The 25165-nt window shown below is 43.7% G+C and overlaps 1 protein-coding gene across 1 annotated transcript; it reads right to left on the bottom strand.

Moving 5' to 3' along the window:
* Window positions 1–2611: 2611 nt before the first annotated feature.
* irak1bp1 (interleukin-1 receptor-associated kinase 1 binding protein 1) lies at window positions 2612–17126 on the bottom strand. Its single transcript, XM_038799291.1, has 4 exons — window positions 16743–17126; window positions 11825–11890; window positions 9873–10003; window positions 2612–4351 (listed from the first exon to the last, which is right to left on the bottom strand). The coding sequence occupies exons 1-4, from the start codon at window positions 17022–17024 to the stop codon at window positions 4081–4083; spliced, it is 750 nt and encodes a 249-aa protein (XP_038655219.1). The 5' UTR covers window positions 17025–17126; the 3' UTR covers window positions 2612–4080.
* Window positions 17127–25165: the final 8039 nt, after the last annotated feature.

Here is a 25165-nt window from a genome sequence, read left to right as displayed (position 1 = left end):
ACCATAGCAAACAAACAGAAACTACCATGTCATATTCTTTCAAGAAATCAGCATAAATTTTGTAACTCTGGATCCACTGACCCTAAATCTAAATTATTCAAATCAAGATATCCTAGGAATTGGATTGGAGTCAAAGGATACCATCATTCATCCACCATTTATAACCAAAGGTCTCTCTGATCAGAAACAATTATGGTCATGGTAATTAAAGAGCAACAGAATTACTTTATAACGAAGCATAGATGACTTTATTCATGTTTTTTGAAGAACAAATGAGATTGGTTAAGTCAAACAACCTGAAAAAGTAGCATTCCGGCCTTGTCCTTGAATGTTTAATTTGAATGTACTTATTTTGTAACAACAAAAATAATACCTATGCCCTGAAATTCATGGGTTTCTGGAAACACTATAGGGGAGTGCACAGGCTGGGTGGAATTTAGGATTGGATATAGTTTCACTGGATCTCAATCTTTTACTGTGCTAAATGAGAAAGGGATGAGATTTCTGTCCACCCTTCCCACCTGACATCAGAAGGGGAATAGTTACTGCGTCAACCCCTAAATTCCACTGGTTCTGTCTCCCAAACACAGGTCTCTTGGGTGTGTCACAAGGCTATGCCCCTTTAATTTTGAAAATATGATTTTCAAACTTTGAATTGACTGGAAATTTTGCAATTTGAAATGAGACAGAACAACCTGCTTAAAAATGCAAGACCACCTTCCAAGGCGAAGCTGTGAAGGAAACAAGTCCCCTCATGGAGTGTGAAGGGAGAGATATTTTCTACAATTCAGAGACCGGTCGAAATAAGGAGTGATGTTAATAAAATGCAAAGTGCTGGATATTGAAACAATGACTACCCCCAGGCAGACGCACACAAAACCCTGGAAATACACAATGGATGAAGTATAACAGGCCAGGCTGTAGCCACTGCAGAGACATTTTCAGAAAAGGAAACGGTTGAAAGCTGGGCTATGCCTCTTTTGGAACAATTGTATTACCCAGTTCAGAGGCTAACTTTACTGGAAATCTACTAGCGAGGTCTACCAGAGATCTAATAATTGCAACATCCTCTACATCTGACTGGATCCATGAAATCAACTAATCCAAATCAGCCACAACATTTAAAAATCTACACCTCAAGGATAATCAAAGGACACTTACCCATATATTCTTCTAACTTTTATTAGACTCTTAACTTCCCTTCCTGATACTTGTGTGTTTGTGTCCACATGACTGTATAAGCATTGAATGCTTGACGTTGCATTTCTATTAATTTTTCTCGGGTGTATGAATGAAAGGAGATGGAATTCCAGGAAAGAGAAAGGGAAGCGGAATTTTAATTAAAACATCTCACGCTTCAATTCCATTGTGTCCATTTAAGATACCCCTAATTCAGACCTAAGGACTGAGGTATTTAGGTTTGCGGCGTGAAAGAGGTCCACGATGTGCACCAGAGGGGCAAGTAGATAAATGCAAATTGGTCTTAATGACACATTTGCAACTATTTAACGGATCTGGTACTCTATGCTCAGCCTTCCGTGATTCTCCGGTCCCCGCGGTCAGGAATCACGCGAGCACGTGGTCTCTACCTGCATAGCCCTGGCGAGGTGGACCTGGCGGTGGGCCAAGGGGAGCAATAGTTGCCCCCTTGTGAGGTCTGTCACACTGGTCGAGACCATCCAAGTGCCAATTCCCACAATGTACTTCCTTCCCACACCTCCTCAACTAGACCCCCTCCCCCGCCCCCCCAAGCATTTCTCCAGGAACCCCTGTAATAGGCTCCCCCCCACCCCACAGAAGAGACACCCTGTCTGGAAGCTAGAGAGCAATTCAGGCTGGACAGTGAGAGCTATAGATGTAGCACTTACCTTGAAACTCCATGATACCATTCCTTCAAGGAGAACAGCTGTGACCTGTCTCTGGTTCCCATACCCATTAGCTGCAAGCCATTCATAGCGTTCTAGCAATGGGCTGTGGTTCACAACTTTTACAAACCATCTGCAGCTTTGATTCATTCATCTCCCTTCACGGTTCAGTGGTGAAATCCCAGATTTTATAGAGGTAAGTGCATTCCAATCACTCAAGCAAGTGATTTTACTGAACTTGCCTCTCTTTGAGTCAGCCACATTGCTGTGAGTCTGGAGTCACATGTAGGCCAGACCAGGTAAGGATGACAGATTTTTTTCCTTAGTGAACCAGATAGGTTTTTCCGACAATCGATAAGGATTTCACGGTCACCTTCAAATTCCAGATTTTTCTTAAATTGAAATTTGACCATCTGTCATGGCAGGGTTCGAATCCAGGTCCCTTGAGTATGACTCTGGTTTACTAATCCAGCGATACCACTACCTCCGATACAGTGCCTTTTGCACTGTAAGGATTCTGTGATCCCGATACAAATATTCATATTTGCATATTGGGTACGAAGATCAAGCTTGGCTTCAGTACCTCCTCCCTGCAACTAAGGTAAGGTTAAATATCCAGCTGACAATCATGACCCGGGTACATGAAGAGTGCAGTGGCCAAGGGACAAGTCAGCTTGTGAAATCACAAGTTTAGGTATGCAAAGTACTAAGTACTTGGTGTGGAGTAGTATATTGTAAAGCAGATGTTCAATTGTAAATAACTTTAATGGTACTTGAGCAATTGGAGTACATTGTAACAAAAATAAATCCTCTTTATTTGGATGGTTTTAAAAGATCCTTATCACTTTAGAAAAATAAATGTTTTTTGCCAAACCAAAGTCTTACATATTGTCTGAAATTGTTTTAAGTATTCGTTCCACATTCCCACAAAAACTAAAATTACTGTCATGTCACTGGACAATGTATTGGTTCTCAACCATAAACCAGGGGATATGTTATTCTGACACACTTTGCTGATTCACATCTGTTGAATTTTAATAAAAGATTAGATCACAGCAATTGTTAGAAACTGCACTCCTTTCCAAGTGAAGGATGCCAGAATATTTTCAGATACTCCAACAGACTCCCGCCATTATTCTGACAAGTGCTGTTGGGAGGGCTTGTATATAGGGCAGGGTGTGGACATGCCAGGTTCCAGCCTAAGATGGGATTCCCTGCTTGATTTTGTAAATGGCAGCATCTCCACTAAAGGTCAATGACAACAGAGGACATGGGGCCAGGGTCTCATTTCCTGCCTCCTCTTCTGGAATTTGACAAATAGCTTGAGGCCAAAATAGCCACTGAGATGTGGGTGACATAAATAGGTGCTTGATGGCTGGTGCCGACATGATAGGTTATAGGGCCTCTTTACATGTTGTAAACCACTTATGACTATGACACATGCTCCCCAAGTGGGAGGGGATTCCCAGACCAGAGATTTAAAAAAAGATTATTTGCACTGGTTCCCTGTATAAGTTTGGTGGGGGATGGCAGCATATATCCTACTCAGTACAGTAGAGGGGTAGGTATTCCAGGTTCTACAACCCCAACACACCATCAAAAGTGGATGCTCGTTTTACACCTGTCTGCCAAACCCATGCAAATTCTACTGTGTGCATTAGTAGGCACAACGCTGCTGCAGTTAACTGCCAGGGTTACATCCCTCATTAATTCAGCAACGTCACAACTTGAAACAGATCTGTACCATCAACATTCATTTCCTTCTCCATTTTTTATCTGCACAACAATGACGATTGATCAAACAATAGTGAAATGGCGGAAAAAGATTGAGGATAACGACTGTTCAAAAATATAATTTGCCACATAGTCCTGTATTTGATCAAAAAGTGCATTAATAACTTTTTGTTCCCAGGGATCATTGATATTGATTGCTACAAGTTAACATCAGTTCCATGTTGCCTTGGTTACTGGTGATGAGTTGAATAAGTAGAAGCAGCAGGTGCCATCATGCACAAGACCAATGGATCCATTTTGCTTACATTAAGCAGCATATTAAAAATTAGCACTGCTAAGGACCAGCTAATGTAGCACTTACACCTTTCAATTGCCTTTCACAAAACTGCATTTTATGCATGTTTAAAACATTCACTGGCATTTTTAAAAATGCAGCTGGTTTCCTGAAAAGCTTTAATTTGTAAATTCAAAAGGGATTTCCTTAATTATTCCTTTTGAGATTATCTTTTGATTTAAGCTCAAAAGTCACAAACACTTTGGAACAAACAGTCACAGATGCATTGTTAATTTGCTGCTGAATTGTCAATGACCTCGTATTGTCTGGTGTTGCTGTTTCAGAGGTTAGACCATCGCTTTCTTTGGTTTCTTCTTCCCGGACGATCAAAGGTCTGCCCAGGGTCTGGCCAAGTAATCGGCATACTTCAAATGCTTTACGCCTTGAGTTAGCAACAGCTCGAAGACATGCTTGTCGCCTATATAAAACAAAATGGACTTTGGTTTAAATTTTAATTTATGCATTTTCAGTTGAAAGAGATTACAGGTGACAATAAGGCCGCAGATTTTAACTCACTGCTAATAAATAAGCGGCAGGGTAGATAAAGTGGAGCGGCAGACTTACCTAGCCCTTATTGGTCCTAATTTAGCGGACTCCTTTTTTCACATTGCGAAAGTGAATGTGATCGGGGCCCCCAAATTGGTAGTTGTGCTCTGATATCAATGTCTAATCTGACATTGTAAGGACAGGGTAGCAGTGGTGAGCGAAACATGCTAGAAACAGTTGCTGGGGCCAGAATATAATCTTCCTCAGAGTCCCAAAAGGAAATATTGGGCCTCCCCTGCCCTGGGCTTCCTCTCCTGGAGCACCCTGACAGACTTGACTTGTGCTGGGCCCAGATTCCCCCAGCAGCAGGAGTAGGCCGGGTCCGGGGGAGTCAGGAACAGGAAGAAAACCCCTGTCCAACAGCAACAGCTGGAGGAGCAGAGGAGGAGAAACAAGAGAAAGGAGAAGCGAAGGCAGTGATGCAGGACTAAGATCAAAGAAGGGAATGAACATTACAACAGGCTGAGGCTGCAGCTGTTTTAAAAAATGTTTTTTTCCCCCTCAAGGTGGTGCCAGAGCATAGCGACTCTCCCCTACAGATCCTCTTCCCACAGCTTTTATTACTGTTATTTATAGTATGTTTATTGTTTTCATGTATGCAGTAATCTGCCTGGACTGTAAGCAAATCAATACTTTTCACTGTACCTCGGTACACGTGACAATAAATAAATAAAACCATTCCCTGAGCCACCTGCTACTGATATTTCTGTTATCACATGTCGGCCAGGCAATGATTTGGGCAGGATATGTAGGTGAGGCACAAGAATTAACTTTGTCGTTCACTCGTTAGCCCATGCACCAACCTTATCTGCAGTATAACGTGAACTCTGGATTACCACAGGAAATTCCAGGAATCTTCCACCTAAATTATAGCAGGAAATCAGCAGATTCTCTGAAGAATTAGTGTAATTATTTTAAAATGTTTCCATTTAAGGGGTAAGGTAGCGTGGCCAATCCACCTACCCTGCGCATCTTTGGGTTGTGGGGGTGAGACCATCGTAGACACGGGGAAAATGTGAAAACTCCACATGGCCAGTGACCTGTGGCCGGGATCGAACCCAGGTCCTCGGTGTCATGAGGCAGCAGTGTTAACCACTGCCATCCCGCCGCCCCCGTGTTAGTGTAATTTATTGTAGTTTTATTATTCATCTGCTATATGTCAAGATTTCTGGATCAATAAATTCTCCAACTGTCTTGATAACTTCACAATATTATAACTTGTACCATAACTACTTTATATTTCCACAATTCCTGCAGAATTAAAAATCAAAACAATGAAATTAATTTTCTTCATTTGTAATGGAGTACAATACAATTCCTCCTACAGTAAACAAAATTGGCAGCACCTGAAACACTCCTTTTCTATCAACCCAAACTCAGGGTCCAGCCTGACGGTACAGTCCGAAGGTCATTGTATTTTTTCTCCATCATATGCCAGGGTGACCCGACAAGTAATTGTTTTGGATACATTGTAAAGAGATGTTAACAGATCCATGTGGATTATGATCAGTGCCCGCTAGTGGCCATATCCAGGGTGTGGGATTCGCCAATGAGTCTGGGGTGACAGTGGATGTCCTTGCCTTTGCCTCATTGATAGCATGGAGATTAATTTTCCTTGGGTAGAGATCCCCCTCTCGTCTAGTGCATCTGCTTGGCTGGGTGACTTAATCTCATTTCTGCATTTGGAAAAGGTCAAGTTCACCATCAGGGGGTCAGTGGAGATGACAACCATTGATTTCCACATTTAAAGAGTTAGTCACCGTCAGTTGTTAGGGGTTTGGTGATGGTCACTTTTTGTTAATTAGGTGGGTTGTTCTCCCTTTTTTTTATTGTAATGCTTTGTCTTTTTTTCTGTTTGATTCGGGTTGCATTGACTATGAAAAATTACTTAATAAACGTTTTTTTAAAAAGATGGTGGACGGGATGCTAATCAAGCGAGTTAACATAGAAACATAGAAAATAGGAGCAGGGGGAGGCTGATTATCCAACTGAATAGCCTACTCACGACTTCCATCCCCCATATCCTTTGATCCCCTTCGCCCCAATGCTATATCTAACTGCTTCTTTAAAATATACAATATTCTAACCTCAACCACTTCCTGTGGTAACGAATTCCACAGGCTCACCACCCTCTGAGTGAAGAAATTTCTCCCCACCTCTGTCCTAAATGGTTCTTGAATGTTTCTTAGAAAGGAGACATGGTGAGGAAGCTTTGTCTTGTACTCAGAAGGACTGATGGAGGAATACCAAATTTCAACAGGAACAATTTATATTGTATAAGAAAAAGGTTGCTGGCTGGTTGTCAAGTGCACTCTGCTTGGTCAAGGCATTGCCACAGTGATTGCACAAGGGAACAGTTACTCCCCCAAGTGTTTGTTTAATTTAAAAAAGGCAAGTTGACTCTGATTGGTCGAGCTGTTGCTACGAGGAATGTACCAGAGTTGTCTCTAAGCTTTGAACTGAAAAAGGCTCAAGACAGGCCATAGTCTTTCTGTTTGAAGTAATATTTTCAATACATCCAGCTCATGCTTCCAAAGCTCCGAACATAGTGTCCAACATTAGATACGATTCCACATTTGGGCGACACTAACCATTTTATCTGGCCGTGCTACGAATTACACAAACAACCAATTTAAGTTCATCAATTGGGCTAACAATGTGGCTTACTTATACTTGCTAGAAGTTACAAAGGCAGGGCTCTCCAAATAGAAAAAAATGTCCAGGCATTGCGTTTTAATAACTGTAGAATTGAAAAATATATCATCTTAAATTAAAAGTTTTACATATATATTTGTCTGTTAAGGAAGATAAAAAGGGTTTGTTTCATTTAGATTTTTTTATGAACCTTAGTGCCAGGGAGTCCGGTTAGACATGTGACTAAAATGTTTCACATCTTTTGAGTTTTTTGTATATATATATATATATATTTATTTATTCTTTATCAAGATGGATAGTGAGGTAGTTGATTCTGAGACCAGTGTCCTGAGCCTCATTATAGGTAACTATGATAGTATGAGGCATGAGCTGAATAGGACGGATTGGGAAACATTAGTGAAAAGAAGGATAGTGGCGAGCATTCAAAGAATGAACTCCCAGCTTGGGTCACTGTCTGTGCGGAGTCAGCACGTTCTCCCCATGTCTGTGTGGGTTTCCTCCGGGCACTCTGGTTTCCTCCCACAAGCCTCGAAAGATATGCTTATTAGGTGAATTGGACATTCTGCATTCTCCCTCAGCGTAGTTGAACAGGCGCCTTAGTCTGGCGACTAGGGAATTTTCACGTTAACTTCATTGCAGTGTTAATGTAAGCCTACTTGTGACACTAATAAAGATTATTGTTATACTCAGTGAGATCTTGGTGTTCTTGTGCATCAGTCAAGTAAGCGTGCAGGTACAGCAGGCAGTAAAGAAGGCAAGTATTATGTTGCCATCATAGTGAGAGGATTTGAGTTTAAGAACAAAGAACAAAGAAACGTTCAGCACAAAAACAGGCCCTTTGGCCCTCCAAGCCTGCGCCGACCATGCTGCCCGTCTAAACTAAAATCTTCTACACTTCCGGGGTCCGTATCCCTCCATTTCCACCCTATTCATGTACTTGTCAAGACGCCCCTTAAACGTCACGATCATCCCTGTTTCCTCCACCTCCTCCGGCAGCAGGTTCCAGACAGCCACTACCCTCCTCGAAACCTTGCCCCTCTCACCTTAAACCTATGCCCCCTAGTAATTGGCCCCTCTACCCTGGGAAAAAGCCTCTGATTATCCACTATGCACAGAGGGAGAATTCAGAATGTCCAAATTACCTAACAGCACGTCTTTCGGGACTGTGGGATGAAAACCAGAGCACCTGGAGGAAACCCACACAGACATGGGGAGAACGTGCAAACTCCACACAGAGTGACCTAAGCCGGGAATCGAACCTCGGAGTTATGAAGCCACAGTGCTAACCACTATGTTACCATGCCGCCCAAACAGCACTCTGTGCAATTTCAAAGTGCTGGCAAGGATCACACAGCCACTTGTGGGTGGCGGGGGGCTGAACCTGATCTCAAAGTTACATCAAAGGTGCATTAAAGGTGCCTCTGTCTCAAAGTTACATTGAAGGGTCCCCATGGAGATCGGTGAAGGTGCTGCTTTTTGAATGGGACATTAAGCCAAAGTCTTATTGTCCAAAGGTATACAACTCAAAGAGTGGAGAATTCTCCAGTGCTCTGGTCAATATTAATCCCTCAATCAACATCAATAAAACAGATTAACTGGTTGTTTTTCTCATTGTGGGACCTTGCAAATTGGCTGCTCTGTATTCTTACAACTGAGACTTTCCTTCAAAAGTATTTCCTCAGTTGTGAAACATTTTAAATATCATGAAGTAGTGAAAGAAGCTATATTAATGTAAGTTTTTAAAAAACATTTTGCTCAGTATACCAAGAGACTGCAACCTCTTTACGGTCTGAAAATTTTACTTACGTAAAATGTTTTACTACAAATGTATAGGGCATTAGTAGGCCACACCTGGAGTAAGGTGTCCTTAGAACAAAGAAACGTGTAGCACAGGAACAGGCCCTTCGGCCCTCCAAGTCTGCGCTGATCATACTGCCCGTCTAAATTAAAAACTTCTACAATTCCGGGGTCCGTATCCCTCCATTCCCATCCTATTCATATATTTGTCAAGAGGCCCCTTAAATGTCACTATCGTACATGCTTCACCACCTCCTCCGGCAACGAGTTCCAGGCATCCACTATCCTCTTTGTAAAACACTTCCCTCGCTCATTAAACCTACGTCCCCTAGTAATTAACTCTTCCACCTTGTATGAGGAAGGATGTCCTTGCTATGGAGGGAGTGCAGCAAAGCTTACCAGGCTGATTCCTGGATGGCAGGACTGTCATAATGGACGACACAGTAGCACAGTGGTTAGCATTGTTGCTTCACCGCACCAGGGTTTCAAGTTTGATTCCAAGTCACTGTGCGGAGTCCGCATGTTCTCCCTGTGTCTACATGGGTTTCCTCCGGGTGCTCCAGTTTCCTCCCACAAGTCCCGAAAGACGTGCCTGTTAGGTAATTTGGAATTCTCCCTCTGTGTACCTGAACAGGCACTGGAATGTGGTGACTAGGGGCTTTTCATAGTGTTAATGTAAGCCTATTTGTGACAAAGTTTATTATTCTTGTATGAGGAGAGTTGGCTAGGATTAAATTCATTGCAGTTTAGAAGAGTGAGATAAACTTAGAATTTAAGGATTAGACAGAGCAGATTCATAAAGAATGGTCCCGATGATGGGGAGTCCAGAACTAGGGTTCATAGTTTGAGGATAAGGAATAAAGCTCGTCTTAAGTCAATTTCTCAAACCATTAAATATGTTTTGCTACTGGGTAATGGATATATAAAGTTGCCCATGTTACCTGATAGTTTCCACAGCTTCCGTTGTGTGATAGAACTGAGGTGAACCAACAACAACAGAACTGTCCAGTTTCTCCACTAACAGGTTACACAAGTTCTCCATCTTGCCAAAATCACTGAATATAACACAGACCTGGGGAAGAACAAAATGACGTTTAAAAAAATGTAAAGTGGAATTAAAGTCTTTGATTTAATGAAGATAGAATGGCATTCAGTAATACAAATATACATCACGCTTTTAGACCTAGGCTGGTGGGTAATTGATTTATCAGGAATATTAGCTTGGGCAATGGAAATAGTTCATATAACCAACCCTTCCAATTTTTGTTTCAAGGTTACAAAATTCCAGTATATATTGTTAATTTAGCCAACAAGATGTGTTCTTGCTACAAGCTGAAGTCTTTTATTTGCTGCACCCATTGACTCAGACAGGTAATGTTGAAATATATCATATTTCCATTTGTGGGGTTGTCATTTTCAATATTTTCAAAATTTTAATTGGCTTTCAGTTTCTAAAAACGCAAAGTAGACATTAACAGTTTTGTTTAGAAATTACAATTTTCCACTTCCATTTTGGTCTTTTAGAAAGATTTACAAATTTTTGACCAATGCAAAACAAAAACCGAGCCATAATTCCATCCCCTATCCTGATTGGCTTTGGACTTAAAACATTTTAAGGCAGATAAAGATGAAATTGAAACTCTCACACATACAAATAGAACTTTCAATATTCATGGATAATGGAGTGCTGAGCAGAGGCGAACTGTTTCTTTGCAGGAAGGAAAACTGTATGTAAAGTCATCAGTTTGCTATGATGCACACCTGCCTCCATATTATAGCAACGACGGTAGGGTGCTGGGAGAAGAGGTCCTGCACCAGAATGCAGGAGATTGTGAAGACCAAAGATGAAAAATCAGTCGGTTTTAAACAAACACTGGGTGCCGAGTTCAGTTCAAGGCTTTGATAACAAGCCTCTCTCCAGGACTTCAGCACATAATGTAGGCCCTGTACTTTACTGCAGTACTGAGAAACAATTGCATAGCCAGATATGCTATCCTTATGTTAAACCAAGTGTGTTATCTTAAATGTATATATAGGAAACTATTTGAAGAGCAGTATTCTCCCACTGACTGCTCAAATTTTCTCCCAGCCAACCACAACTACCACCCCAAAAATGAAGAGACTAGACGCTGATGTAATAACTAATATCTTCCAGAGCAGTAGTGGTTGGGTCCCTCTCCTGTAATTCCCTATAAAAAACTTTTGTTTTCAGTTAGATTTTCTGGAGAAGCTACTTCGCTCTTTAAACCATATCAGAGGCTGCCAATCCAGATCACTACTGAGCAGAACCAAAGGCCTGAAAGAGACGATGAAGCCAATTTTCCTAGATTATTATCCACTGCAAAGCAGAAAAGAAAAAAAAAAAGAGCATTGATGGTTATAGGTTTCTGTTGTCCACATAGTTGTAAGGTTTTTCCCTGAGTGGGGATACCTACAATTAGTAGGCCTTACTCAATGCTCTCAAAATTCTGTCAGGCTAACAGGTCTGAGAAGGGACTAGGAAGTCCTGAAGGCCTAAAAATATAAGTTACATTTTTAAAAACTTAGAAAGCTGAGAGTGGCAGGTCAGAAAATTGGACAGAATATAAAGAATATCAAAGGATAAAAGGATTGATAAGGAGGGGAAAAAGAGTACAAGAGAAAGCTAGTTATTAATATAAAGACAGATAGAGTGTCTACGGATATTTAAAGAAAACGAGTGAACAAAGAAAGTGTTGGTTCTATAGAAAGTGGGTTTGGGGAATTGATAATGGAAAGTTGGGCGAAGCTAGATGTATTTTGCACCAGTCTTCATATAGGACACAAGTAACATCCCCAAAATAACTGTGATTCAGGGTATAGTTTAATCAATGCATATATACAACAGTTTTAACAAATTTATGAAAATTTGTACCTCTGCTTCCATTTGATAGGCATTTTCAACTCGCCGAAAATCTTTAGTCACTGTAACACTGTCCTCCTGGAACATTTGCATACAAAGTATTCAATTAGGTAGCAATATTGCAGGTTCCATAAAATCATTACCACGAGTATGTACATATCTTATTGCAAACAGATAAGAGTAGTCTTGTGTTTCCAACCCCAATCAATTTCCCATTGGGGAGGAGAAGACATTTAATTCAATTCAGCATGAATAAGATTCATTCTGCTGGAAGTGTTGATTCCTGCTAATAGTGAAATGGAGTTTGACATGAAGCCCGAGGGGACAAGTTTGGACTTACTTTTTCAGGTATCTACCCGCAACTACAGGGCAACACAGCCTGAAGTCTTACCCCGAAGACAAAACTTTATTTTCCCTTCTAGGACTAAGCCTGAAGAAAGGATTTGCTTGGTGGGCAGGGGAAAGGAGGTATATGGGAAGGGCAGTGGTGTTGTTGCTGGACTAGTAATCCAGAGACCCAGGGCAATGCCCCAGGACCCGGATTCAAATCCGGAAAATTGAATTCAATAAAAATCATGAATTAAAAGTCTAATGATGACCATGAAGCCATTGTCGATTGTTGTAAAAACCCACCTAGTTCACTAATGCCCTTTATGGAAAGGAATCTGTCGTCTTTAACTGGTCTGACCGACATGTAAATCCTGATCCACAGCAATGTGGTTGCCTCTTAAAATACCCTCAGGGTAGGCAATAAATACTGGCCCAGTCAGCAGCACCCACATCCCAAAAATAAACTTAAAGACAGAAAAGTCCATGAGCTCCTCACACTCAATGATAGCGTCAGAAGAAAAGAGTGCAAGGAGTTGGTAGTGGGGAAAACAGACGATGGTTATTTTTGCTATCCAGTGAATTTACATTGCAGAAGGAAATCATATGGCTCATCGAGTATGCGCCAGCCCTTGGAAAGAACACCCTACTTAAGCCCACGCCTCCACCCTATCTCTGTAACCCAGTACCCCCCCACCCAACCTTTTTGGACACACTAAGGACAATTTATCATGGCCAATCCACCTAACGAGCACATCTTTGTACTGTGGGAGGAAACCAGAGCACCCGGAGGAAACCCAGCCAGACACGGGAAGAAAGTGCAAACACCACATACACAGTCACCCGAGGCCGGAATTGAACCCAGGTCCCTGGAGCTGTGAGGCAGCAGTGCTAACCACTGTGTCACCCTGATGTTCCTGTAGTATTGAGTGATTGGGACAGAAGAGGGTGAGACTGCTAGTGGTTGATGTAGTGATGAGTGACTAAACAGCATCCAAACTTGCTGATAGGTCACAACCTGAAACATTAACTTGGGTGGGATTCTCCCGTCCCCAGCCACATTTCTCATCCGCGTGCTGTTCACTGGGGGCGGGATTCTACCTTCCCGCCGCTTGTCAATGGTATTTCCCATTGTAATCACTTCATGCTGACGAAACACGCTGGCTGAGATGCGTTCCCACCAGGAAAAGTGAATCGCAAGGACTGGAGAATTCTGGCCTTTGTTTCTCTCTCCAGATGATGACAGACCTGTCGACTATTTACAGCGTTCTATTTTACATTTCTAGAATCCGCCCTATTTTGCTTTTGGATAAAGTGTCTAATGGGATGGAAGAACAGAAGGATCTGGGGGTGCAGATACACAAATCAAAGTAAGTAATGTGGGTCAATAAGCCCATAATAAAATGCAAACAAAGTACTGGATTTCATTTCGGGAGGGATAGAATTAAAAAGCCGATAAATTATGTTAAACCTGTACAGAACCTTGGTTAGATCAAATTTGGAGTACTGGACTGTGAACAGTTCTGGGCTCCATATTGTAAAAAAACGAGGCACTGAAGATGGTGCAACAGAGATTTATAAAATACTACCAGCACTTAGAAGTTTTACCCATCAGGAAACATGGTGGGACTCCTTTCTCCAGCAAAACTACTGAGGGGTGAACTGAAAGAGAACTTTAAAGATTACCGAAAAGGTTTGATAAGAGTCAACATGGAAGATGGTTTCACTTGCAGGTGATACCAAAACTGAATGCCATAAATATAAACTCAACATGGATTCAGAAGAACCTTCTTTAACCAGAGTGGTTAGACTATGGAACTCACTATCACAAGTAATTGTTGAGACAAATAGCACAGATGCATTTAAAGAAAAGGCAGATAAGCTTAGGGAGAAATGGATAAAGGCCTATGCTGATGGAGTTCAATGAAGAACAGATGGAAGAAGCTTGCGAGCAGAACAAACACATGGATCTATTGCATCCAATGGTCTGTTTCAATGCTGTAAATACGCTGTAATTCTCCGTAATGTGCAAAAAATTACAGCCCTTGGACGAGGGAGAAAAGATGAGGGAAATAATCAGAGTGGTAGAGAGAGTAAAGAATTGTTTTGGGGAAGGAGGGGCAAATAGCTGATTTCTCTCTCCTCGGAGATTAAGTGCTCCACTGTTACTCCAGCCGAGAAAAGCTAACACAGCACTAAGTAGGGTTTGAGCCTGGGGCTGCTCTGGTCTGTTTAGTTCAGTTACAACTCGAGAATTCTCCACTGGAGAACAAGTTCAGTTTCAAAACAAACGAGCACTTTAAATACTTAAAGTTAGTTTTGATTGGTTTAACATTGTTTTAATTAGCGCGGGGAAATTGAGTGTGGGGAAATTGAGTGCGGTCAGCATTCACTATTGATTTTCTCAGCTGTAGAAAGCATTCAGGGAAATGTTATCTATGTGACAGTTGAGCACAAACAAACATTCTGGATATTAATGAAATTGAATGCTGACTGCCGACTTGAAATTGATGCAACTTTTTTTAAGCAATGCTCTGTGTGCTATCGAGCAATAATATATTTATTTTTGGCCACTCATTAACAGGTTAACCCCTCGGAGACATTCTTCTTCTTTGCCGATCACTCGCTAACAAGTATGAATGTCCATCTAAGGAACTCTGTTTTATTGGTCATGGGTTGTGGGTCCTTCCATGGGTCATGAGCCCAATCCTAGAGCCACATTACCCAACAAGCACGTCTTTTAGGACTTGCGGGACGAAACTGGATCACCAGGAGGAAACCCACGCAGAATTCCATATTATCATGCTGCTTCTTCCCACTTCACTCCCATTGGCAGAGAAATCCTTATTTATTTGGACAGGAAGGGTTTAAATTTCTCCCACGCCGTAGGCTGACCTAGCAGTTTACTTCTCTCCAAATCACATGATTTTTGGGTCACAGGCAGGGTCTTCCTGGGTCAGGTTGGGCTGGGTCCTGTGTTGGGTTCAGTATTGATGGTCTGGTCAGGCGCTCTTGGAATCAGGCCTTGGAGTGGGCCTGGTCAGACTTCGACATAGATTCTCCTCCTTTCCTCCATCTGCCATTAAGCCATGTCGGGCCGGGTCGAGTTGGGCATTCCGAGAGCCGGGTTGGACTTCCGGGTCAGGCCTCATCCGCTTCCAGGTCAAGGCCAGGGCCGGGTTGATTGTATTCACTGTTATCGATCACAATTGTACAGATATATGTACATTACGACAGTACTGGTAGCACCAGATACTGCCGATGGCATCGTTGAACTGTTAGAAGCTAAAATTTTCAACACGTCACTGAGAGAAGCTTGTGATTGTGTTTTACAATTTTACAACCAAGTATCTACGTAGAAGGTGAAGTTCATATAGCCCCATTGAATCAAATAACATACTGCATTAATTTATGGATTGCACACTAAATGCCAGCAGACTCAGGAGGAGAAAAAATTATTGCGTTGTGATTACGATATAAAAGTTTCCATTGACCCAGATGACCATAGGCTGCTTTCCTCTTTTAGGCGGGGGCGGGGTGAAAACTGAGTGGTGGTGATTTACCACACCTCAGGCAAGGGACAAGGTTGAGAAGGTGGACCTTAAGGTCAACAAAAATAAGCTTTTAACCACATTACATTCCTTAGTCTATTTGATGCCACAAATTGTACCCAATTCATTTTTTCCAATTAAGGGACAATTTAGCGTATTCAATTTACCTACCTGCACATCTTTGAGTTGTGGGGGTAAAACCCACGCAAACACTGGGAGAATGTGCAAACTCCACACGGATAGTGACCCAGAGCTGGGATTGAAACTGGACCTCGGCACCGAGACTGCAGTGCTAATCACTGAGCCACCGGGCTGCCCTATGTTTCAAACACAGTTGACATACGATATCGAATGGGGTTGTCCAAGTGACTGTCAACCATTAATGCTGCAGCAGCCAAATGGGAGCTACCACCAGTGACATTTATCATCACCAAAAGAGAGTAATTACACCCTTGATGCACGCTGACTGTATTTTCAACAGTCAGTTCATTATCGTGTCAGATTTAACTAGGTGACTATTAACAGCTACAGTCAACTTGTATGGATGATGAATGATGGAACAGTGTAGCCCAGGAGGCCATTCAGCCCAGTGTCTGTGCCAGTCTTTCAATCACAATGAACACATTATTTTAACTGCGCATTGGTATAAATGTGAGCAATGTTGATGTGTCTCAACTCTCAGGGTGCTAAATGAGGCCAATTGAAACACAGCATGGGAATCCAGGCTCCTTTTCCTGACACGAGAATTAGTGACGGAGGAAGAGAGAAAATAAATATTTTTAAAAATGCCTTTCGGGGTGTCTGAATGCCCAAAGTGGTTTAACCGCCAAATTGGGTATATTTTGAAATGGGCGTCACTATTGTAACGTGGCCGCCAATTTGCACACAGCAGATACCACAATAATCAAACATCGTGTGTTTGAGTGGATGTTAGTTGATGCTCTGAAATAGGGCCATGGGATAATTGTCCCAGCCCTGCACTCAGGCCCCAGTCTGGATAGAGCCTGGCCAGTGTGCGGGAGCAGTTGGAGGGCTGGAGACAGAACCCTTACCCGCACGCCGTGGGCCCGGACGCTCTGCAGGATGTAGTCGAGCCGCCGGTTGACGCTGCTCTTGGCCGCCACCGCCGCCTCCTTCCTGCTGCCCACCAGCACGCAGAGCCGAGCCCGGTTCGGCGGCGCCGACACCTGGGCCGAGGCGCTGACCTGCACCTCCCGCTCGGCGGCCGCGGACGAGGGCGGCGACTTAGCGCCGCGACACTCTGACCGGTACCGTTTACTCTTCTCCTGGTCCGACAACAACGACGCGAAGACCTGGGCTGGAGTGATCGCCATGGTTACCAAACCGCCGCGGAAAATGGCGGTGTGGGGGGAGGGGGGGGTCGCAGGCCGGCTGCCATGACAACCGCCCCGCCACGGGGGGAGAGGGAGGCGAGACGGTGCGCATGCGCGACGGCAGCTGCTGACAATGGAGTAAATGAGATGCAAATACAGAGACAGGGAGGGAAAAAGAGAAACACAAAGGCTGGAGGTGGGCTAGAGTGATTAAATGAAAAAAACACTGATGGTGGAAGATAGGAATCTGGTAATTAGATAAGTCAAGAAACAAAGATGGGGCCTGTGGAGAATTAGAGGCATTTAAGGAGTTTTCTTCACCCAGTGCATGGTGGGGATCTGGAACTAAGTGGTAGAGGTAGAAAGTCTCTATTTGAAAAGAAGCTTGAATATCATAGAAATCCCCACGGTGCTGAAAGAGGCTATTCGGGTCATCAAGTCTGTACAGACCCTCTGAAAGAGCGAGCATCCTACCTCGGCTCGCTGCCTCACCCTATCCTCGTGACCCCACCTGACTGTTGGATTCTTAAGGGGCAATTTAGCATAGCCAATCCACCTAACCTGCATATCTTTACATGGTGAGAGGAAACTGGAACACCCGGAGGAAAAGAAATGCAGATAGAGGGAGAATATGCAAACCCCACACAATCAACCCAAGGCTGGAATTGAACCCAGGTCGCTGGCACTGTGAGGAAGCAATGTTAATCTCTGTGCCATCATGCTTGAGGTTAATAATCTGCATGGATATAGACTAAAAACTGTGAGGTGGGGTAAGGCTAAATAACCTAAAAGCAAAACACTGAAATAAAAACAAAACGCTGGAAAAGCTCGGCAGGTTTAGCAGCGTTTCAGAGAGAAAAAGAGAGTTAATGCTTTGAGTCCATATAACGCAAAAGAAGAGTAATTCACTTACTCTGTTTATCGTATATTGATTTATTTGATTTCTCATTGTATTTTCTATTTATTCCTACTGTTAAAAGTCCAAGGCCAGGTCTCCTGTTAGGGGCCAATAAATTTGAATGGGAATTCACCAGCCGCCGTGAAGGAGGGGTGCATCTCATCTGCATCTCATTCACTCCATTGTCCGCAGGGGATGGTTGAGCACAGTGGGCTAAACAGCTGGCTTGTAATGCAGAACAAGGCAGCAGCGCAGGTTCAATTCCTGGTACTGGCCTCGCTGAACAGGCGCCGAAATGTGACGACTAGGGGCTTTTCACAGTAACTTAATTGAAGCCTACTTGTGACAATAAGTTATTATTATAGGAGGTGGCTCACTAACAGTTGCTGGCGGGATCTTTCAGCCCCACTATAGTCTATGGCAATTTACATTCCTTGTCATGCCTCTGTTGAGGAACCGCAGTGGTGGTCAGTCTTCAGTGGAACTCGAAGAACCTGTCAGAGGGATGGGCTGGAGAAAGTCCCACCCATTTTGTTTACAGTAGAAAAAGGTTGCAATTTCAGACACTTGCTAAGTGAAGAAAGCAATAAGATTCCACAGGTTTTGAAGCAACAAAAATAGCCTTCACAAGATCAGGAAGATTAAACAACTCACAATAACTATCTTACACTCCAACACTCAGGATTAATTTGAGGGACATGTGAATAAACAAGCAAACAGTGGTCAAACACACTACTGCGCAATAAATGCCAAATACGACAAAAACAGGTTCTGTGGATTTTTCAACAAATCCAGATGTCATTAACACTGTGAGTCAGCAAATCTCACTAAAACTTTGTCTCTCTCATGAAAGATCCCATAGGTAGGTTCTTTACTCAGAGAGTGGTTAAGGTGTGGAATGGACTGCCTGCTGTGATAGTGGAGTCGGACACTTTTTAGGAACTTTCAAGCGGTTATTGGATAGGCACATGCAGCAGACCAGAATGACAGGGAGTGGGATAGCTTGATCTTGGTTTCGGACAATGCTCGGCTCAACATCGAGGGCCGAAGGGCCTGTTCTGTGCTGTACTGTTCTATGTTCTTCAATTTTGAAGATCTCACCTTGGAATTCTCCACAAAAGTCACTCCAACTGAGATTCTGTTTCCCTGGATTCCTGAGTACACGAAAACATCAACTTAAAAACACAATTTCATTCTTCGGTCACGCCAAGCAGAACAGGGGTACCTTTGCCCCCATGTCCCATAGCATGGAGTCACCAACCATTAGAGGTCAGCTTGGATCTTTGGTGCTTCTCCTGAACACTTTTCAATTGCCAAGGCTTCTTCTGAGCCCTCTTAAAGCCTGCGCCTCCAGCACGTTCTCTAATGTGGAGTCAGCTTATCTCTTTTTTCCTTAGCTGAGGCCTGTTTCTGTCCCATATTTGGTATACCCTCTTATCCCCTCTCCTTGTTCGCTACCTGGAACAGTTTTCAGCTATAGTTCACCACTGTCGGTCACCTGACCTGGGTTCTTCACAACGTCTTCTTTTCTCTTCATGCGTAGGCGTGGGGAGGCTTGTCCTGGGCTCAAAGAATACAGGTGTAGAACTGCACATTTGCAGCCCATTCTCGGCCGCCACATGCGCAGAAAGTCTGAGATTTGTCAATTTAGGACCCCTGAACTCAAAACTGAAGTAAGTTTGGATTTTGTAACAAACCTTTCTTTTAAACTACATCTAGGTTTTCACTCAAGAAGTTACAGAGTATTTACTTCCAGTGGTGGTCATGAGGTGAACGGTCGCACATGAGGTGACTTCTGCTTGGGGATTCGGTTTCTGCCCCTTTTTGCCGGTTTTAACGAGTGCTGTCCAGGTGGAAAAAGTGTAGTTGGAGAGTTTGATTTCCTCCAGCGTAGAATTTCTGGAGATTAGATCATGACGTACAAGTTGAGTAAGGGGTCCTCGACTGATTTGGAAGGCCCTTGTGTTGCAAGAGGGGAGAAAATGGCAGAGGACTGTTGTCATTGCCCTCTAAGTGGACTCCTGAGTGGCTGATGGAATTCCTGGCGGAGGAGTTTAGGAAACAGGCAGGCGGTTACAGATGATTTGGCAAAGGTGATTGAGTCCATTTGTACATCTCAGGATAGGGGAGGTTATGTCTGACAAATTTGTTAGAGTTCTTTGAGGAAATTACAAGGACGTTAGACAAAGGAGAACCAGTGGACGTGATTTATTTAGATTTCCAGAAGGCCTTTGACAAAGTGCCGCAGAGGAGACTGTTAAATAGGTTAAGAGCCCATGGAGCTAAGGGTAAGATCCTGGCATGGATAGAAGATTGGCCGACTGGCAGAAGGCAGAGAGTAGGGATAAAGGGGTCTTTTTCAGGATGGCAGCCAGTGACCAGTGGTGTGCCTCAGGGGTCGGTGCTGGGACCACAACTTTAATGATCTGGAAGAAGGAACTGAAGACACTGTTGCTAAGTTTGCAGATGATACAAAGATCTGTAGAGCGGCAGGTAGTATTGAGGAAGCAAGGGGGATGCAGAAGGACTTGGACAAGCTAGGAGAGTGGGCAAAGAAGTGGCAGATGGAATACAATGTGGAAAAATGTGAGGTTCTGCAGTTTGGAAGGAGAAATGGAGGCATGGACTATTTTCTAAATGGGGAAATGCTTAGGAAATCAGAAGCACAAAGGGACTTGGGAATCCTTGTTCACGATTCTCTTAAGGTTAAAGTGCAGGTTCAGTCGGCAGTTAGGAAGGCAAATGCAATGTTAGCATTCATGTTGAGAAGGCTAGAATACAAGACCAGGGATGTACTTCTGAGTCTGTATAAGGCTCTGGCCAGAGCCCATTTGGAGTATTCTGAGCAGTTTTGGGCCCCATATCTAAGGAAGGATGTGCTGGCTTTGGAAAGGATCCAGAGGAGGCTCACAAGAATGATCCCTGGAATGAAGAGCTTGTCGTATGAGGAACGGTTGAGGACTACTCTGGGTCTGTACTCATTAGAGTTTAGAAGGATGAGCGGGAATCTTATTGAAACTTATAGGAAACTGCGAGGCCTGGATAGAGTGGACGTGGAGAGGATGATTCACTTGTAGGAAAAACTGGAAGCAGAGGAGTGAGGAGGGGGCTGGTGGTGGAGAGAGGGGTGTGAGAGTGGGGGTGGTATTGGTGTGGTGGTGGTGGGGAATCACACATGATCCATGGGGAACTGCAACTCAGCAGGGTCTCACTTCGCCCGATGCCAACCTTCACCCCGGCGACAACCTTTCTTTGGGCCCTCCAACCGTGTCCAGTGCCCTCTATTCCGCTGCGGTGAGGGACCGCAGGTCTGGCTGTCTCTCTCCAGGCTTCTCCCTCCTCGGCGATTGAGGGCAGCCGTCTCCTGAGGGGGAGAGATCAGAAATCGCACAAATGTTGGACAGTCCATGGCGGCCGGTATGGGTGATGGCATGGGCAGGGTGGGCGTTTCATAGAATTTACAGTGCAGAAGGAGGCCATTCAGCCCATCGAGTCTGCACCGGCTCTTGGAAAGAGCACCCTACCCAAGGTCAACAACTCCACCCTATCCCCATAACCCAGTAACCCCACCCAACACTAAGGGCAATTTTGGACACTAAGGGCACTTTAGCATGGCAATCCACCTAATCTGCACATCTTTGGACTGTGGGAGGAAACCGGAGCACCCGGAGGAAATCCACGCACACATGGGGAGGATGTGCAGACTCCGCACAGACAGTGACCCAAGCCGGAATCGAACCTGGGACCCTGGAGCTGTGAAGCGATTGTGCTATCCACAATGCTACCGTGCCGCCCTGTGGTTGGTGGTGGGGAGGGAGGGGAGTGTTGGGGTTACGGGTGTGTGGGACAGGGGTTATTGCTCTGCCGACTCACCCTGGCCGACCTGAGGAGATCGTGCCGTTTTCTTTCTGCACTGTCTGCCGGTCCTCGCAATGTTGCCCCTGCTCCTGTGAACCTCTGGCATCTGCGTCCAGTCCCGGCGAATGGCAGTAACTGGTAGCCTCCTTCCACCCTGGGGTACAGAGTCGCCCGCCTCTCCTCCACAGCGTCCAGCAAGGTCTCCACTTCGGCATCTGTAAATCCGCTCACCTTGCTGCCACACTGTTGGCTGGGATGGTGTGTGAGGAGTGAAGTGTGTACATGCGGCTGCAGGTTGTCAGCCTCCTGAGTGCCAAACCCGAATTCACTGAATCAGTCACTGTTTTTCATTTGAATCGGTCGTGTTCCATGTGGCACTGGTGCTAACCCCTTAACGACCAGTGAATTAGCCCAGGCGCGGTGCCTGTTTTGCTGTCGTAGAAGTCCATGAATCCTGCTCTTAGTCTCAGGAATGAAGAATCCGACCCAACATGTTTCACAGCAAATAATAAACTGGTTTCTTTTGTGCAAATTGATTTGCATTTCTCTCAAATACTTTTTATTTCTCTCTACTAAACAAGGTGATTGTTCAAGACATGCACTACATTTTAGCTGAGACAGTTCCGCTAACTTTCATTTAATGCAGGAATAAAGGAGCTTGCAACAATTGAGTTATTCGTAAATGATCTGCAGTAAAACCTCCAATTTTGTGCAGGAGTGAGTGGTGGGTTGAATTATGTGAAGTAAGGTTATTTATCTAAATTCGTTGAAGTGTGTAGATGAAAGTTTTCTGCTTTCGGTTGTAGAATAAAAGTGTCAAGGAGTAAATTGACTTTTTGTTGACAGCAGAATGTTTTCAGTATGGGTGTGCTGAATTCTGTTGTGATATGCAATGAGAAACACAAGACTGTTGAAGGAACAGGAAGAAAACTACACACTGTTAATAGTTATCGATACTCATACTTTAATAATGAATAAAAAAAATAGATTTATGTCTTCAACTTATTGATTCACCTTTTGAACCGGTGTAAATATATGTCGGCCTTTAATATTGTGGGAAAAAGAGAAGCTTTTCACCTTGCACTCATCGGGGCCAATGCAAGAATCCACATTTCAAACAATCACAACAATTTATACAACAGGAGAAAAGGGTTATGATTGGGTGGTAAGTTAACACTGATCAGCCAAGGTGTTGCCATGGAGAAAAAGCAACAGGGAATTATAGGTTCCCCAAATTCTGGGTAATTCAAAAAAGGCACAAGGCTTGCACATATTCCTTTTATTTGCAGAGAATGAATTCCTGACTATGAATGTATGTCGCTTCTATGGGCGGCACGGTAGAGCAGTGGTTAGAACTGTTGCTTCACAGCGGCAGGGATCCGGGTTCAATTCCCGGCTTGGGTCACTGCCTGAACGGAGTCTGCACGTTGTCCCTGTGTCTGCGTGGGTTTACTCCGGGTGCTCTGTAATGCAGTCAGTGGCGGACTGGCCAGGGTGTCAGCTTGCCCGATGGCAAGTGGGCCCCTGATGAAGTGGGCCCCCTATATCAAATAAAAATGCAATAAAGAAACAAAAACAGACAACTGTTTTAGTAATAAAAAGGAATAAGGAAAAAAAGAGAACAGGACACAAAGTCCCGAAAAATGTGCTTGTTAGGTGATTGCACATTCTGAATTATCCCTCAGTGTAGCCCTTTTAAGAAAGTTTTATTGCTAAAACTCACTCAGGCAAAGATGCAGAAATTATTAACAAAAGGTGTGAAACATAAAAATATGTCCAACTACCCATGAATTCAAAAACAGCACACACACACAGACACACACCTGCAACAAGATAGCTGATTTGACCAATCTTATATCACGCCGAGTTTTGGGAATTCCAACATGTATGGAAACATGCCCTTCTTTCCTAGGGCAGCACGGTAGCATGGTGGTTAGCATCAATGCTTCACAGCTCCAGGGTCCCAGGTTCGATTCCCGGCTGGGTCACTGTCTGTGCGGAGTCTGCACGTCCTCCCCGTGTGTGCGTGGGTTTCCTCCGGGTGCTCCGGTTTCCTCCCACAGTCCAAAGATGTGCGGGTTAGGTGGATTGGCCAGGCTAAATTGCCCTTAGTGTCCTAAAAAAATAATGTTAATGGGGGTTGTTGGGTTACTGGTATAGGGTGGATACGTGGGCTTGAGTAGGGTGATCATTGCTCGGCACAACATTGAGGGCTGAAGGGCCTGTTCTGTGCTGTACTGTTCTATATTGACTAGTGATGGTAGGCCAGTGGGAGGCAGTAATGGAGAATGCATTACTGGATTTCTCAGTAGCACATAGAGGAAAAGGAGCGGGTTAGACTACTCCATCTCAAATGTAAATTTGAGCATGTAATGCAGTCAGTGGCGGACTGGCCAGGGTGTCAGCTTGCCCAATGGCAAGTGGGCCCCTGATGAAGTGGGCCCCCTATATCAAATAAAAATGCAATAAAAAAACAAACACAGACAACTGTTTTAGTAATAAAAAGGAATAAGAAAAAAAAGAGAACAGGACACAAATAAGCAGTGCATGAAAAGGAACGAAGCAGGGGAGGTAGTGGAAGGATGTGGAATAGCGGGGCCCGGGTCGGGCATAATTAAGGAAATTCCATGTTTTCAGCAAGAGTGTGTGAATTTAAAGATAAAGTTACAATTCGTGATTTGAGATGGTCGGCAACTTCAAAGGATATCAAGCAGTAGTCTTGGTTCAGCCGGTACATCGGTCCGGGGCCCGGAGAGCCAAGAAGGGGCCCGTGAATCTCTGAAGGGCCCTTAAAAATTATAATTAATTAGATAAATAAATCTCCAACTTCTTTCCTGAGATTTGTATTCTAACTTAATAAAATGTAATTGTTTTTAAAAAGAGCAATACCAAATAAAAATGCAATAAAGAAACAAACAAATAATCACTTAGTGTATGAAGGAACAAAGCAGTGTTAAACGGATGTGAAAAGGAGTGGGGGGGGGGAGGGGGCTGGTTCACCCGGGTCGGACATATTTGGAAGTACACGTTTTCAGCAAGTGTGTTGGAATTTAAAGATTAAGTTACAGTTCGTGATTTGAGATGGTCGGCAACTTGAAAGGATATCAAGCAGTACATAGGGTCGTGAGGTCACCGAAAAGGAGAAGCGGTACCTTTGACCGTGAATCATGAGATCAAAGATATTGAAGTGATAAGCCATGATCGGTAAACTCAAAGGGTTGCGACTTGTAACACTACACTGGTATCAAACTGGACATGTTAACTTTGGTCGTGGGACCATTCTTAATGTCTTACTATAGTCGGACCAAACTTATAAGTTTCAACAGTTGTCTCAGTTGCTTGCTGGTGTGAACACTGGACAGTGGATTGTCTCCTCTTCTGAAGC

The sequence above is a fragment of the Scyliorhinus canicula genome, chromosome 6, assembly GCF_902713615.1.
Source record: "Scyliorhinus canicula chromosome 6, sScyCan1.1, whole genome shotgun sequence".
Classification (NCBI taxonomy): domain Eukaryota; kingdom Metazoa; phylum Chordata; class Chondrichthyes; order Carcharhiniformes; family Scyliorhinidae; genus Scyliorhinus; species Scyliorhinus canicula.
Note: the sequence above shows the minus strand (reverse complement) of the source record. Positions and strands in the feature narration are given on the sequence as shown.

Coding starts and splice junctions, on each gene's coding strand:
- irak1bp1 (XM_038799291.1), bottom strand. CDS start 17,024: ATGGCGATCACTCCAGCCCAGGTCTTCGCGTCGTTGTTGTCGGACCAG. Junction 11,891..16,742: donor TCCGGGCCCACGGCGTGCGG/GTAAGGGTTCTG, acceptor CAAATGTTCCAG/GAGGACAGTGTTACAGTGAC. Junction 10,004..11,824: donor CCTATCAAATGGAAGCAGAG/GTACAAATTTTC, acceptor GTTCTTCCCCAG/GTCTGTGTTATATTCAGTGA.